We start from the raw sequence: 16,769 nt of genomic DNA on the forward strand, positions 1-16,769 counted from the left end.
GAGGAATATCAAAATTCAAACCACTAACTGTCTGGATTTCATCTCTAGGCAAATCAATATTCAAACACACACACACACTTTATAAAAATAAAATATACCTTTAAAATACAGTACAAAGATGATCCTTGCAGGACAGCCAGTGTGAAAGCTCCTGACTGTGTTGGTAACCCCACAGCGAGCAAGGTCACATTTCTGCAGCCTGATAGACCAGGGCTTCAGTTCTGCAGCTTAATTAGTTTTAAACAAGTCTGTTATGCAGCTGGATCAAAACACACGATCTGCGACACTTCATCTCATTTCACACAAGACGACAGTGGTCCTCGGGTTCTCAAACTGTCTGTTTTCATGTAATCTTTCTGGTAATTTGAATACAGACAAGGGAAGTCTCTAAACAACTTTGTGAAATATAAAATACTGATATGACTGCTCAGTAGTCAAATCTTGATAAAGCACAATAATTATAATTATAATAAATGCCTAAGTTGTATGTTTTTCACATAAAGAGTCAGACATTTAGACGAAGGTTCGCTGCAGGAAAGACTCACATAAACTGTAAACACAAGTCTCATTTGGAGACATGTTGAACTAGTAAATTGTTGTTGATCGTATTCAGTAATGATGTCTACTGGTTGTTTAAGGTCAACAACATTAACTGTAACTATATGTACAGGGAGTTAAACATAAATATGATCCCCCGATACTCAATTATATTACCATAAATCAGTTAAATATCTGAACATAATCTCCTCCACAGGCCTAGTTTGTGGCATATGGCCTACCAATAAGGCTATGGGGGGAAATGTACATAAACAAAAAATGTGCTGAAATATCCCATTAATATTTTTGATGGGTATTGTGTTATCAACTCCGAACATAAAGAAACCTAAAGCTTCAACTAATCCAAAGTTAAGTAAGGGTTAAAAAGTCAGTCGATATGGCAGCACACTGGCTCTTAAATGATCATCCTGAGCTAAAACAGGGTAAAACTATGATTTTTACAATACAGCCAAACGGTGGTTATCTCTATAGAATTCTCTGGCAAGTTTCCCCCAGTTCAAATGCCAGTTTTTTAATGGCTACAAATTATAATTCGGCAGTAATCTGTACGAAACCGGAGTTCAGTTTTGCTAACTATACCCCGATATCCTCTCAGGAGAGCGTTAACAGGCGATCCGCGACGTGTTACCTTAGCAACGTCTAAAAATGCAGCCGGGAGCAGCGAGGCAGCGACAGGCGGGCAAACTGGGCTCTTTGCAGCGCGTGTGACATGATTGACAGAAATAGTACAAAGCACCGTCACTGGAAGCAGCTGGGGCAGCTGAGATTCACCGTTAAAATGTGGGATTACAGGCGGTGTGGATGCCGAGGGTTCAACAGGACGCGTCGTGATCCCAAGATTTAATAATCTTGTTTACAGAGATAATGCGCTGCTGCTCAGACTGCCTCAGCAAGAAAATGAAATTAGAAACGCAAGAGTGAATTGTTTTCCTATTATGAATGTGAATTAAGTAATACAATATTGTGAATTCAAATTGAATAGTAGGTAACAAGATAGCTAGTTTCTGAAAATAGTAATCACTGAACATGGGGGTTCAACAGAACACATCCCAATTTCAAATAATTATTTGAAATAAGATCATGTAAAATGTGGAAAATACAAAAAAAAGTGTGAGGAGACCTATGTTGTTGTGGCCCATCACATTTATACAGAGATTAGGAGAGAATTCCTCAGTTAATTCTCGGGTCCTCGTGTTATCAGGGGGTGCCCTTGGTGCGCCTGTGTCATTCATCATCTTTTAAGCAGGGTTGCAATGGGAGCTCGTCCTGGGTGCTGAGCTGCAGGATGTTTAAGCAGAACTGTGGCCCAGACAGTCAGCCAGCCAGTCAGCCAGCCAGCCAGCCAGCCAGCTTGCCCGCGGCTCTGGGTCATATTTCATCATTTAAGCAGAGCATCCTTTCCTGCTCCCTGCTGCCTGGCTGAGATGAGAGATATCAGGGATCCCAGGACTGTCCAGGGCCTGTTCATCTCACCCAGGGCTGAGTGGGGCCTGTTCATCTAACCCAGGGCTGAGTGGGGCCTGTTCATCTAACCCAGGGCTGAGTGGGGCCTGTTCATCTAACTCTCCAAGGACCACACCTGAGCTCATTGCTGACCTGCCCACTGCTGACTGGGGGGCAGGAGGGGGGCTGACCTGCCCACTGCTGACTGGGGGGCAGGAGGGGGGCTGACCTGCCCACTGCTGACTGGGGGGCAAGAGGGGGGCTGACCTGCCCACTGCTGACTGGGGGGCAGGAGGGGGGCTGACCTGCCCACTGCTGACTGGGGGGCAGGAGGGGGGCTGACCTGCCCACTGCTGACTGGGGGGCAGGAGGGGGGCTGACCTGCCCACTGCTGACTGGGGGGCAGGAGGGGGGCTGACCTGCCCACTGCTGACTGGGGGGCAGGAGGGGGGCTGACCTGCCCACTGCTGACTGGGGGGCAGGAGGGGGGCTGACCTGCCCATTGCTGACTCTTCAACATTGATCTTCATCGACAGGAGAGAACCCCCTCAAGATGCCCCGTCTCCATGTCAACAGGAGGTGGTGGAACACCTGGTTCAAACTAATTCAATCGCACATTAGTGACATGAGAAACAATGAGGTCTAACCCAAGTTGAAAGGCAGATTCTGTTTAACAGAAATACTGCAGGGTCTGTTTTTAATCTGACGCCAGGGGAAAATGTCTTAGTGATTAAACCACAAAAAGCAATGAATCTTACAACATCATCCATGCACCATAGTGGTTGGTAAAAACAGGACTGATCACTGTTTTCCAGCAGACAGTGTGAGCTACAGCCAGCATGACGGCTTAGCTAAATGTGTCTCCCTCTCTCTCATGTCATAAAGCCATGAGACCCCCATGTTTCCCTAGGCAACGCAGTCGGCTTCTCATTTCATGACATGAGAACAGGACACACTACATTCAAAATAATCAAACAATAATGTTACAAACAGAATTTCCCATTACACCCCATCACCCAAAAATTCCTATTTCCTTTTCGGCGATGACTGACAGCTACAGATTCCATCGCCCTCAATTTCCCTCCAAACAGAGGAGAAAGGAGAAGTGAGCGAACAGCCCAGGAGCCCTTCCGGATCCGTGCCTCCAGTCTGAGATAGCTGAATGCTTATTGGCCCTTTCCAGAGCTATCACCTGTGATGGCCCAAACTCACATGTTCACCTGCGGCACCATATTTGTCCTCACAACAGAGGTCCTCACAAAGTCCTGAATAAAGAAGGAGAGGAGGGAGAGGAGGCAGAGGGGGGAGGGGAGAGGCAGAGGGGGTGAGGGGGGAGGCAGAGAGGGTGAGGGAGGAGGGTGAGGGGGGAGGCAGAGGGGGTGAGGGGGGAGGCAGAGTGGGTGAGGGGGAAGTCAGAGAGGGTGAGGGAGGAGGCAGAGAGGGTGAGGGGGGAGTCAGAGAGGGTGAGGGGGGAGAAAGAGGGGGTGAGGGAGGAGGCAGAGGGGGTGAGGGGGGAGGCAGAGAGGGTGAGGGGGGAGACAGAGACGGTGAAGGGGGAGGCAGAGAGGGTGAGGGGGAGGCAGAGGGGGTGAGGGGGGAGGCAAAGGGGGTGATGGGGGAGGCAGAGGGCTCCCACTTCCTGCCCTGCCCTGGGCCAGACCCCCCAGGAGCACAAACCACCAGACCTAAAATAACACCTCCCCACTTGCCTGCCTGCCTCTTTCCTCCGCCTCTCCCTCCGCCTCTCCCCCTGCCAGAACAGGAGAGAGAGAGAGAACGGGAAAGAGGGGACGAGATATAGTAAGGGAGAGGGGAAAGCTGCGGCACATCGACTCGTCCCTGAACACCAGAGGAAGGGCCGTCTCGCTTAGTGGAGGGTTATAAATACCTCCATCTGTACCGGAGGAGCCCCCCTACCCCACACCTCCATCTGTACCGGAGGAGCCCCCCTACCCCACACCTCCATCTGTACCGGAGGAGCCCCCCTACCCCACACCTCCATCTGTACCGGAGGAGCCCCCCTACCCTACACCTCCATCTCTACCGGAGGAGCCCCCCTACCCCACACCTCCATCTGTACCGGAGGAGCCCCCCTACCCTACACCTCCATCTCTACCGGAGGAGCCCGCCTACCCTACACCTCCATCTATACCGGAGGAGCCCCCCTACCCCACACCTCCATCTCTACCGGAGGAGCCCCCCACACCTCCATCTGTACCGGAGGAGCCCCCCTACCCTACACCTCCATCTATACCGGAGGAGCCCCCCTACCCCACACCTCCATCTCTACCGGAGGAGCCCCCCACACCTCCATCTCTACCGGAGGAGCCCGCCTACCCCACACCGCCCCCTGCCAGCTCCATAGGTGCTGAGAAGAACCAGGAAACACACAACACTGACACAAAAACAAACCCTTGCCCGGCCACTTTACTGTACGTGCGTGTGTATGGATCCTGGGGCCTACGCATCCCAATGCACTGAAGGCTTGTTTTCCCCCTCGAGTGGGAAAAAGCATCCTTCAGGCTGCTTACCAATGGATGGTTTCCACCCTTGCCGAGTCTCTAGTTTAAAATACAGTTCTAAATATTGAGTGCCCAGACCTCCATAACGTGTCCTCTCTCCCTGGCTGCTGTAAGAACGTGTGAGCTGAAGACTTAATCACAGGAATTATGTGCAAATGCTGCCAACGCACAGCGATACAATCCATTTTTAAGTTGAAGTATTCTTGCCAAGCCAGAAGAGAGTGGGCCTCTAGCCTCCCACTAAGGGTAAGCCACGCTACAAAGCATGAAGCATTGAACATTTCAGAGGACACAGTTAAAGCTGAATCTGCCCAGATTCCAAAGTTATTTCAGGAAAATGCAAAGACAAACACTGGCTAATTACAGTATCACAGTGCTTTTGAAAAAAATCACAATCAATCTCTCAACCTCGACTACAGAGCCAGAGATGAGTTACCTGGCTTTAGCTTCAATAAGCATATAGGTAACTCTCCAGTCTCCCTCACCCCCCCCCCCCCCCCCCCCCCCTTCTCCCACACAAATGCCTGTTATTGTCCTCAAGCAGAGCTTCTTATTAGCGGCTTAGTGTGTTGACAGTGCCACGCTGGCTCTTAATCTGCAGCCCTCATATCACCACACTGGTCTGACAACGACACTGCAAACCTTGGTCCAATTAGCATAATCATGCTAAAACACAAGTGCTGGGGACTTTTAACACAACAGCCTGGGGGATAGCGTGTGGGAAAATATGCAGGATTACAGAGCAGTGGATTACAGACCACAAATTACACAATGGGACCCAAAGAAAGAGTAGGTAGATGAGTTTCTAACTTCACCCTCATGTGTGTTTGGGTCGTGAGCACCATCCATGCACCCTCATCAAACCAGGCACAGCCATTCAAGAAACGGTTTCCACTCTGTGTGAAAGGTGAACTTCAAATCCCCAGGGTTACAACTTTAGCTCTTTTAACCACAATCCTTCTGGGGCCGTTGGATAATACTATCTCCATCTTTAAAATGTGTCACTGTACCACTCCAAATGATAAATCCTTGCCCCTCTGGCATACGAAACACCAATTTCCTTCCATCCACAGCCCAATTTCAACTTAAAGCTTTTATCCTGCCCTCAATATGTCAAGAGAGTAACCTGCTCACAACGCTCTCTTGGTGTGGGAAGGGTGGCGGCACTGTTAACTGGAGAAATGAGGAAATATTTCATGTCGAGGTAATTCCCATTTCATCCCCTGCTTTCCTGATAGATGTGAATGCCAGAAAACCAGCTTTGATGTTTGTACAATTACACGGCATATGAATGAGGGGAATATCTCTTCGGCACATAAGCAAAATACCCGCTGGGTCAGATGACAGGGTTGCCTTGTAATGAACAACATCATTTGTGTAGAGAGACCAGCGCTCATCCACATCTCCTCATGCAGAGAGCCTTCTGAACACGTACATCAGGAGAATCAGCAGGCAGGCGGAGATAGAAAGAGGGAGAGAGAGGGAGGGAGGGAGATGGAGATGGAGATGGAGATGGAGAGCGAGAGAGAGAGAGAGAGAGGGAGATGGAGATGGAGAGAGAGAGAGAGAGAGAGAGAGAGAGAGAGAGAGAGAGAGAGAGAGAGAGAGAGAGAGAGAGAGAGAGAGAGAGAGAGAGAGAGAGAGAAAGACGGAGATGGAGAAAGAGAAAGAGAGAGAGGGAGGGAGGGAGGGAGATGGAGAGAAAGAGATGGAAAAAGAGAGAGAGAGAGAACAACATAAACACTGAGCTGTGCTGGCAGATATGAATTAAAATGAAAAGACATCACGACAGCCAAGTGGGCATTTTTTTCCCTGTCCCCCTTCCATTCCCCCCCCCCCCCCCCCCTTTTCCCCCATTCTAGGAAAACCTGTTATCTCCAATGTTTCATCTAAATGCAGTCCTACTTCATTGTCTTGATACGAGCCATCCTAGACTCTGACTTACAGCAGGGCCTGTGTTCGGGCCACGGCATGCATCACAGCAGAGAGACTGCAGCACCAGCATCTGTGATCAAGTGAAACCCAAACACATAGCTCATTCCTGCACCTGCAGACGTTCCTTCAATCTGCCCCGACTCTCAAAAGGTTCTTATTACCCCGGCCTGCCTCTGCTCTCTTCATATCTCAGGTTGACACATACAACCACTAAAGGAGTAAAGGTACTTGGCCATTTTTCCTCAGTCGACTGTGTGGAATTTTAGCCCAATCAACTTTTCGGAGGGGCGCCCAGGTTCAAGGCGAACTATCTGAACGTAGAATTGACCAAAAGGCGGAGGCATTCATTCATCACATCTGATAAGTGGAATTGAACAGGGAGCCAGAGCCCAATGGGAGCAGCTGTAGAAGGGAGAGGAAGCTCTGCAGAGTGGACTACAGAGCCACTGGGTTTAGCCCCGACATCCTTGGAAGTATATATCACAATATCAGGTTAGTATCCAGCACGCTCAAAGTACATGTTGACTTCTTAGACCAACGGTTAGACCAAGTACTAGATGAATTGAGGTTAGGGTTATTAATTCCTATTATATAAAGAGCTCACCGGTATTCATTTATATAGGTCATAAAATTGTGTGAGATTGTGTGGAAATGTGTTTCCAACTCCAACACATGAATGAGAAGCATCGTTCTGCAGATGAGGCAGGTTCCACACCATGTCCTTGACAGGACAGAAGGATAGTTTGTTGTGAACGTCTTTATGCTATGCTAACATGGCTACAGCTAACATGGATATTATTGGTTGATAGCCCATGCTTGCTGGTCACTGAAAGGTCCTCTTTAAGGTTATATAGAAACAATTTATATGATGAGGAATCTAGAAATTGGAGGATTTAAGGTCCATTGACTTAGAGATCAGGATACATAATACAAAGCCTAATTGTGTGTAAATAAAGTCTCGAATGACACTGACAATCGTAAATGCCATGGTCATAGAGACATTATCTGTAAAACACACACAGAAAACAAATCCACAAGAGAAAAGATAAAGCAGCCTTGATCCCAAAGATGGCAGCGATTCCTCAGATGAAGTACATTTCTTTTTTTATGTCTTTAAGTGTCCAGTACATGTGAATATTTACTGCATAATTAGCATGGAGGACCATAAATGTTAAAGCAAAGTGAAGATATGAATACTTAATTTACTGCTCTAATGAACAGGAAGTCAAAAATATATAAATATTTATAGAGTGATGAGATTTCACAGGGCATTAAATTAATGTACTAATTCAGTCCATTCTTATCAGCAAGCTGAATAAAATATCTTGCTCTCAGCATCCGAACGCTGGGTTTGAGACTGTGTCTTTCGTCCAAGAAAAATGTTAAGCACCGGTGAAGGTGTGAGTGTGTGTCAAAACCGGATATCCTTATCTTAGAGGGCATGGCCTGCTTTTAGTGGAGGCCATTACCCAGCTATCATACCCCCTCTGCACTCACACAAATGACAGATAATGACACTATTACTCCGACCAGGCAGCGCACATGTCAAAACATCCCAATCAAGGAGAGGATAACCAGATTGATCTCTAATGGCGAAACAAACTCTCCCTCCCTCTCCCTCCCTCCCTCCCTCCCTCTCTCCCTCTCTCCCTCTCTCCCTCTCTCCCTCTCTCCCTCCCTCCCTCCCTCGCTCCCTCCCTCCCTCCCTCCCACCCTCCCTCCCTCCCTCCCTCCCTCCCCCCTCACCTCCCTCCCTCTACCTCCCTCCCCTCTGAAGACCGAGCCAAGGACCTCCATCCTGTCTGTCCGCTCCACCTACCTCCGGGCACAGCCGTCCGACCAACAAGTCTGCAGAGCGCTGATTGTCAGCTCTGAGTCTTTCTGAGCATCTCAGAGGGGGTTGTCCCCGCTCTCCGCAGCCTGTCTTTGTAACCCCAATCCTGGAACAATAACGGCTTTGGTCACAGGCTGCTAAAACTCAGCTTGACAAAGCCTGGATGAGGAAGAAGCTCGGTGAGCTGTTACCAAACCGGATTCTGTTGATGCTAATTACACACAAACTCAATACAGTCCAGGCTGAATCTATCCTACCACTTCCTGACATCTACACTTCAAAGCGACAGGAAGGCAGTACTGTACAGTGCTCAAGACGTCAAGCTTTTGAAGGTTTACATGGCTGCTGCGTTGGTCCATGAATATTCAGAACTGGAAAAACTTTTACCTCAAACTTTTGCTCACACCCCCGCCCCCTTGTTTCCAAAGATGGTAATCTGCCCAAAAATACTTGTCATAAACAAAGCTAGCGTTTCAAGCAGCAGCACTATTCATCTCTTACAACACCTATTTATAACCTGGGAGAAACATTCCTACCCTTCAAGAGGAAAATTATGTTTTGCAGAAATCTGTTTCTCAGCCTGCTCAGACAAAAATGGTTATGTTCACGGTAGAACATAAAATCAATCAGGTTTGTAATGGGCTACACAGAGAGAGTGACAAACAGCCGTAAAGCAGCGGATGGCGTTCTGTATATGCACTCCTAACAATGGTTACAGAGGCTTTTTCCATACACACTGCAGCCTGAAAATGAGAAACATTCTGTAAATAAGATATTACTCTATGGACTATAATATTCCCTCGGACAATTTGCTTTTAAAATGAGTGCCAATTATAAGTGGACATCAGTCTCCAGTGTACCAAAGCAACACCACATTTTACATTTAAATACAGGTTGAAATTCCTGGCAGATGAGAAATAAAGATTTTTTTTTTTTTTTTTTTTTTTTTTTTTTTTTTTTACTCTGGGGCAGTCGATATATCTATTTCACAGTATTGCTCTCACAGGTATCTATTAGCCTTAAGATGAACCTTCCTCCCTCAGTTGACTCAATCTACTCTGGAAATGGATGGACATGCAAACCCCCCAAAATAAGAATTACCTACAAAGTGTGATTCTGGCTATGATAAAATATGCATGGGTGACTATGCATCATGACTAGAGGCGTAATATATATTTTACAGTATTCAGCACGCAGTAAACAAGAGTTGGCGACACACAGCGCACCATGAAGCCCTCGATGAAGGCCTTGTCTCTACCCTCCCGGCACGACCCGTCCTCTCCTTCTGACTGGTGGCCCTGCTCCTGTTGACATCATCTGAGCTATGAACCCTGGAGTCAGCTCTCGGGGTGTACCCCCGGGGAGGGCTACGAACAGTCCCGAGGTATCCCTAGTTCCCCGCAGGTGACCTGCTAAATTAGAGTTTTTGGGGTGAAGGGAAAAAATATTTCAACCCACGGGGCGGCTAGCGGTTCAGAAATAATATATTGCGGGTCGGAAACGTTATTAATATAAAATGTTTCAAGATGTGTTTAATGTTACTTTAATTAATACTTAAGTACAAGGGCGTAGGTTTGGTTTGAACATTGGTGGGGACACAGTATAACCATTGCATTTGCTATCGATGCTCCTGCCTGTTGCTAAAAGCATGAGCAGAAAGCGTTTCTGCAAACACACACACACAAGATACTGCATGACATATAATAGTGCCACACAATTAATAAATCCTTAAGGGACATCAGAGGAATATTAGCCAACGTTTGGACTCTAAACAAATTCAATAAATCTGTTCCTTTTTTTAACGGGTAAGGATTGAACAGTTTTCGGGGGGGAAATCTGTCCTTATGTCGGGTGTCGGTTTGGTCTCAGAATTGATGTTGCCTGCGTGGTTCGGTTACGGCTCCACAGAACGAAGCCGTGCAGGACTGCAGGACTCTAGTAAGAACACACCTGTTCAGGCCACACGGAAACATCAAAACCTGAAGCAAAGCCAAAGAAAACAAACACGCCGTGTAGTCGTGTTTTCAGGCGGGGAGTCGGTACACGCAGTCAAGAGTCCTCAGGGACCAGCGCCTGGCTTCCTGCTGCGATCCAGAACAGAGAGGGTCTGAATGAGCCAGCGATGAAGGGAGTCTTGGTATCGGAGCTCTCTAATTGGGGCCGCGGTAATCGCCTTCGTCTCTGCGGTCGAGCCATGTCAACAGGCTCTCGGCTGTGGTGAGAGTGTGTGTGTGTGTGTGTGTGTGTGTGTGTGTGTGTGTGTGTGTGTGTGTGTGTGAGTTTATGTATGTGTGTGTGTGAGTGCCTGAGTGTGTGTGTGTGTGTGTGTGAGTGCCTGAGTGTGAGTGTGTGTGTGTGTGTGTGAGTGCCTGAGTGTGAGTGTGTGTTTGTGAGAGAGAGAGAGAGAGAGAGAGAGAGAGAGAGAGAGAGTGTATGTGTGTGAGTGAAGTTGTGTCAGTGTGTGTGTGTCAGTGTGTGTGTATGTGTGAGTGTGTATGTGTGTGTGGTAACCGGGTAGTACAGAGCGTCTCAGTGCAGCCAGTCGTGGGCAGGAGGGACCTACACACACACACAGTACCGTCTCCATGACAGAGAGGAAGAGAGGAGAGGAGAGGTGAGGCTAGAAAAGAGAAAAATACAGAAAGAGAGAGGGCAAGGGAGGGAGTGGGGGAGATGGCGAGCAGGAGATAGAGAGAGAACCAGAAAACGCAAAAAATAGACAGTGACTTAGGTGCTACGGCCAGCCCGGCTGGGCCCTCAACACCGCAGGGGAGAGGAGGAGAAGTTTTGAGTACCTCCTCCATGGATGAAGGCTGATTAGACGAATGACTATAAGAGGATTCAGTTCCCTGACTGATGGGCTGCACTTCACTTCTCTACGAGGCCCACACAGTCAGCCTACAGGCTGGCAGAGCCCGTAATCATCCAGCCCAGCTAAGAGGAGCCTTGTCAATGACTCAAAAGGTCAGCCGGCTATATGAAGAAAAGAGCAGGTATCGAACAGAAAACACCTCAAGCATCCATGTCCACACTTAGCTAGGAGTGGAGGGGTTAAGGACGAAAGCTTGCGGTTACAGTGCCCTCCAAAAGTATTGGAACAGTGAGGCGAATTCCTTTATTTTGCTGTAGACTGAAAACATTTGGGCTTGACATCAAATAATGAACGTGAGACCAGAGATCAACGTTTCAGCTTTTATTTCCAGGTATTTACATCAGGATCTGATGCACAACTAAGAAAATATCACATTTTGTTTGAATCCACCCATTTGTCATGTGATCAAAAGTATTGGAACAGATATACTTAAAACATATTTAAGTGAATAAGACTTAATATTTAGTTGCAAATCCTTTGCTTTCAATAACTGCAGCAAGTCTGTGACCCATTGACGTCACCAAACTTTTGCATTCTTCCTTTTTGATGCTTTCCCAGGCTTTCACTGCAGCCGCTTTCAGTTGTTGTTTGTTTTGTGGGGTTCCTCCCTTCAGTCTCCTCTTAAGCAGGTAAAATGCATGCTCTATAGGGTTTAAGTCTGGAGATTGACTTGGCCAGTCTAATACCTTTCATTTCTTGCCCCTGATGAACTCCTTTGTTGTTTTGGCAGTGTGTTTTGGGTCGTTATCTTGCTGCATGATGAAGGCTCTGCCAATCAGTTTGGTTGCATCTTTCCTTAAATTGGCAGACAAAATGTTTCTGTAGACTTCCGAGTTCATTTTGCTGCTGCCATCATGTGTTACATCCTCAATGAAGATTAATGAGCCCGTCCCAGAAGAAGCCATGCAAGCCCAAGCCATGACATTACCTCCACCGTGTTTCACAGATGAGCTTGTGTGTTTGGGATCATGAGCAGTTCCTTTCTTTCTCCAAACTTTAGCCTTTCCATCACTTTGGTAAAAGTTAATCTTTGTCTCATCAGTCCATAAAACTTTGTCCCAGAATTTTTGAGGTTCATCTCTGTACTTTTTGGCAAATTCCAGCCTGGCCTTCCTATTCTTCTTGCTAATGAGTGGTTTGCATCTTCTGGTGTAGCCCTTGTACTTTTGTTCATGAAGTCTTCTGCGAACAGTAGATAGTGATACCTTCACTCCTGCCATCTGGAGGTTGTTGCTGATCTCACTAACAGTTGTTTTAGGGTCTTTCTTTACAGCTCTCACAATGTTTCTGTCATCAACTGCTGATGTTTTCCTTGGTCTACCTGTTCGACGTCTGTTACTTAGTACACCAGTAGTTTTCTTCTTCTTCAGGACATTCCAAATGGTTGTACTGGCTATGGCCAATGTTTCTGCAATGGCTCTGATTGATTTTCCATCTTCTCTAAGACTCACAATTGCTTGTTTTTCACCCAAAGACAGCGCTCTGGTTTTCATGTTGTTTTCACCTCTGAATACAGTCTGCATAGACAAAACCTATCTTACCCAATCTGAACCTGAGTGTAGACATTCAGTGGTATTTATTGATTGAATAATGTATGTAATAGGACACACCTGGGCAACAAAACACACCTGTCAGTCACATGTTCCAATACTTTTGCTCACGTGACAAATGGGTGGGTTCGAACAAAAAGGTGATATTTTCTAATTTGTGCATCAGATCCTGATGTAAATACCTGGAACTAAAAGCTGAAACGTTGATCTCTGGTTTCACATTCATCGTTTGATGTCAAGCCCAAATGTTTTCAGTCTACAGCAAAAATAAAGGAATTGGCCTCACTGTTCCAATACTTTTGGAGGGCACTGTATATCCAATAATCCTGTCAGAACTTTACTCAGGTACCACAGGTGAACTGCCTGTTCTGAGCACCACTCAGGCTCCTGTCTGTACGTAGCAAACGCAGGGGGAGGCAGACTCACAGTACGGACACGATGTCTCCACGCTGGACCTGGTAGTTCCTCACGCTCCAGCGGTTCAGAAGGACCACGTCAGACGCAGACACTCCTTCAGGGTTCAGCGAGGGCTGTGGAAACACACACACAATGAGACACAGCAAGACACACACACACACGAAGACAGAATCCCCTCCACAAGTCTCCTCTGTCTCTGCTGGTCTCTCTTCTCCTCCTGTCTCTGCTGGTCTCTCTTCTCCTCCTGTCTCTGCTGGTCTCTCCTCTCCTCCCGTCTCTGCTGGTCTCTCTTCTCCTTCTGTCTCTGCTGGTCTCTCTTCTCCTCCCGTCTCTGCTGGTCTCTCTTCTCCTCCTGTCTCTGCTGGTCTCTCCTCTCCTCCTGTCTCTGCTGGTCTCTCCTCTCCTCCTGTCTCTGCTAGTCTCTCCTCACAGACTTGACACCTTGCTTCCCCTCAGAGCAGCACCTTTAATCCTCTCACTGCTGCAGGGTTACTCACCCAATCTGAATGTCACATTATGGTTCACACGCATCAGCTGTCACAACCTTCAGACTGGGAGGAACAACGTACCCCACACGTTCAGACTGAGAGGAACAAGTACCCCACACGTTCAGACAGTGAGAGGAACAAGTACCCCACACGTTCAGACAGTGAGAGGAACAAGCACCCCACACATTCAGACAGTGAGAGGAACAAGCACCCCACACATTCAGACAGTGAGAGGAACAACGTACCCCACACGTTCAGACAGTGAGAGGAACAAGTACCCCACACATTCAGACAGTGAGAGGAACAACGTACCCCACACGTTCAGACAGTGAGAGGAACAAGTACCCCACACATTCAGACAGTGAGAGGAACAAGCACCCCACACATTCAGCCTGTGAGAGGAAGGACGAGGGTGTAGCGAGGTGTGGATGCTGCACAGCAGTTGCTGCTAGCCTCGCCTTTCAGAGACCGTGTCTCAATGCTTGAGGCTTGTTCTTCTGCAGGAACAGTAACCACTCCACTCTGAGGAAAACGTGTTTCCCCAACCGCCATGACTGCTATCATTTAGTTATCTGTAAAATTCCAGGCCCCAAAATAATTTATTCTTGCAACTTAGTTTTGTGAGACAATATCAAGTAACTAGTGTGTGACAAAGCCCACTCAAACCTGTGGGTGACATGACAGTAGCAGAATGATTCATTAAACAGGATGCGCGAGGCCCATTTCACGCTTGCCTGAGTAATTGACAGAATATCTCTTATCTGTCAGCCGAAAATAAATATCCCTACCAGTGCTGCCAGCTGTGGAATTTATCTTTTACAGCTGGGCACGTTATCATTTTCAGTTTCAGTCATATTTCTCCTCATATTAGAAGCTGCATTGTTTCTGAGTACTTTGCAAGCTTCATAGCACAGCAGATTCATACAGACCAAACAACAACATCAGACACATGAGAAAAGTTTGACAGAACAAGATTGTCCAAGCAACAGTTCAATCTTGTGTGGTGGCCCGGGGCAGGAGAACATGGCTTTTCAAAGTGCTTCCTGTTGGGAGTCTTGAAGAGGCAAATGGCTAGAAAATGTATTAACGCTCTGTAAGAGACTGAAGTAAAACACAAAGAGTAATACTAAAATGCAAACAGCTTTGGGCATGTGACTATCGATTCACTAAGTACTGCTTAACGAGACATCAATAACTACATTATCCAGGCAAAACAATTTGCTGTGAGGTATCCTTTTAACTGCACCATGAAATTGCATTTAAATACTTACAAGCCATCTAAAGTCACAAGGGGTTCGAGAGGTAAAGTAAAACATTTTAACACTCAAATCATGGAACAGTGTTTACCTCTGCCCTTCACTTCACTGCTTGGGCCGCTCCTCTATTCAATCTTTACCAATGATCTTCCATTGGTTTTAGATAAAGCAAGTCTTTCAATGTTTGCTGATGATTCCACTATATATTTAGCAGGAACTGATATTGGTGATTTAAATACAAACCTACAAAAAGAGCTACAGTTAGTGGTGAACTGGATAGGAGTAACAAATTGATTCTCAATGTATCTAAAACTACTTGTTTAGTGGTTGGAACTCCTTTTTCTTTATGTTCCAAACCAAAACTTGAACTCAGTATAGAGAAGAATTCTGTGGAGCAAAGAGAAGAGGCTAAACTTTTGGGAGTGACGATAGATCATACATTGTCTTGGGATAGACATGTTCAAAAACTGGTAACTAAAATGGGCAACACTTTGTCTGTTATTAAAAGGTGTGCAAAACACTTTACACCACAGACTGTCAAACAAGTAATTCATGCTTTGTTTTTTTCACACCTTGATTATTGTTCTGTTGTCTGGTCCAGCACCTCAACAATTAATATAAGAAAACTACAAGTAATACAGAATAAAGCGGCACGTGTGGCTCTCTCATGTGGGTTTAGATCGAATGTGGCTAAGATGCATGAAAGCCTCTCGTGGTTTACAGTTAAAAACAGATTTTTTATTCACTAATGTTCTTTTTACACAATATTATAACAAACAAAACACCTTTTACTATATTTTCAAAATTATCATTTAGCAATGAGATACATCATGATGAAGAAAATTATGTCACCCTGCTGAAAATGATGGAGATGGGTTACATTTATGGAACTATCTAATTGAAAAGTGAATGTCTCAATTATTCCTTATATTATACTCTAAGTTGTATTATGGGAAATGTGATGCTAAGCTCTGACTGAGTAAAAACAATAGAGGTGTGAAACGTTTGTTTTAGCAAAGGAAGATAGGGGAGTACCACTCTAAGGAATGCAGAGGCCTAGCCGTAAATTAGAACGTACACATAGGGCCAAGCTGCAGGAAAACTCCTCCAAACCAAGTCCGAAACTGTCACCCAGGTCAGGCCTAGGTCTGTGTCAAGGGGTTTTATATGTTTATAAAGCACAAGCATCCCATACCAACTAAAAGAAAGTCTAAGATATGTGTGCACCCAACACGAGCCTGGACATGGTCAGATTTATGTAAGGACAGAGATGCCAACGTGACACAACTTCTGTAATCAGAAACCCTAGTATAGGGGCCAATTGGGTGACAAAGCGTAGAAATGGTCATCAACAGAAAGGTACCAATAATGTGAGGATGCATAATGTATCTGTGACCAACAGTGTTGTACCAATAGCAAAAAAATGACACAAATAATAGGCAGAAAATACAGTATATAAGAGGACGTTTGGAGAGAACTTGCCAGTCTGCTCTTGGGAGCTTACTCACTTGGATACCTTTTTTTTACCCTGTGTTGGAATAAACCTTTGCATCAATACTCTGAGTTTCAGTGCATCTGTTGGGACTTAGCCTGATTTTTGACTGGTTTGGACTTAGAATAATTTTCAACGTTGGGACTTAGCCTGATTTTTGACGGGTCAACACTTAGAATAATTTTCATCGTTTGGACTTAGTTTATTTCTCACTTGTCTACACTTGGAATAATTTTCAACCTTTGGACTTAGTTTATTTTTGACCTGTACGGACTTAGGATTTTCCTCACTTAGACACTCTGATTTATTTTCACTATACACGGGAACTGGAATAATTATTTACGACAATCACTATCCAGCAAGGCATGCAGTAGGAGGTAGTTTTATGTTACCGAAGGTGAA

General features: G+C 46.1%; 1 protein-coding gene across 2 annotated transcripts in view; it reads right to left on the reverse strand.

Moving 5' to 3' along the window:
- Nucleotides 1-16,769, reverse strand: part of immp2l (inner mitochondrial membrane peptidase subunit 2) — a 74,912-nt gene that overhangs the window by 50,841 nt on the left and 7,302 nt on the right. For both annotated transcript variants that reach the window (XM_047034745.1, XM_047034743.1), the window contains exon 3: nt 13,141-13,244. In XM_047034745.1, coding sequence (XP_046890701.1) covers nt 13,141-13,244 — 104 coding nt within the window. The remainder of the gene's footprint in view (nt 1-13,140; nt 13,245-16,769) is intronic.

This window comes from Hypomesus transpacificus, chromosome 14, assembly GCF_021917145.1.
Source record: "Hypomesus transpacificus isolate Combined female chromosome 14, fHypTra1, whole genome shotgun sequence".
Classification (NCBI taxonomy): domain Eukaryota; kingdom Metazoa; phylum Chordata; class Actinopteri; order Osmeriformes; family Osmeridae; genus Hypomesus; species Hypomesus transpacificus.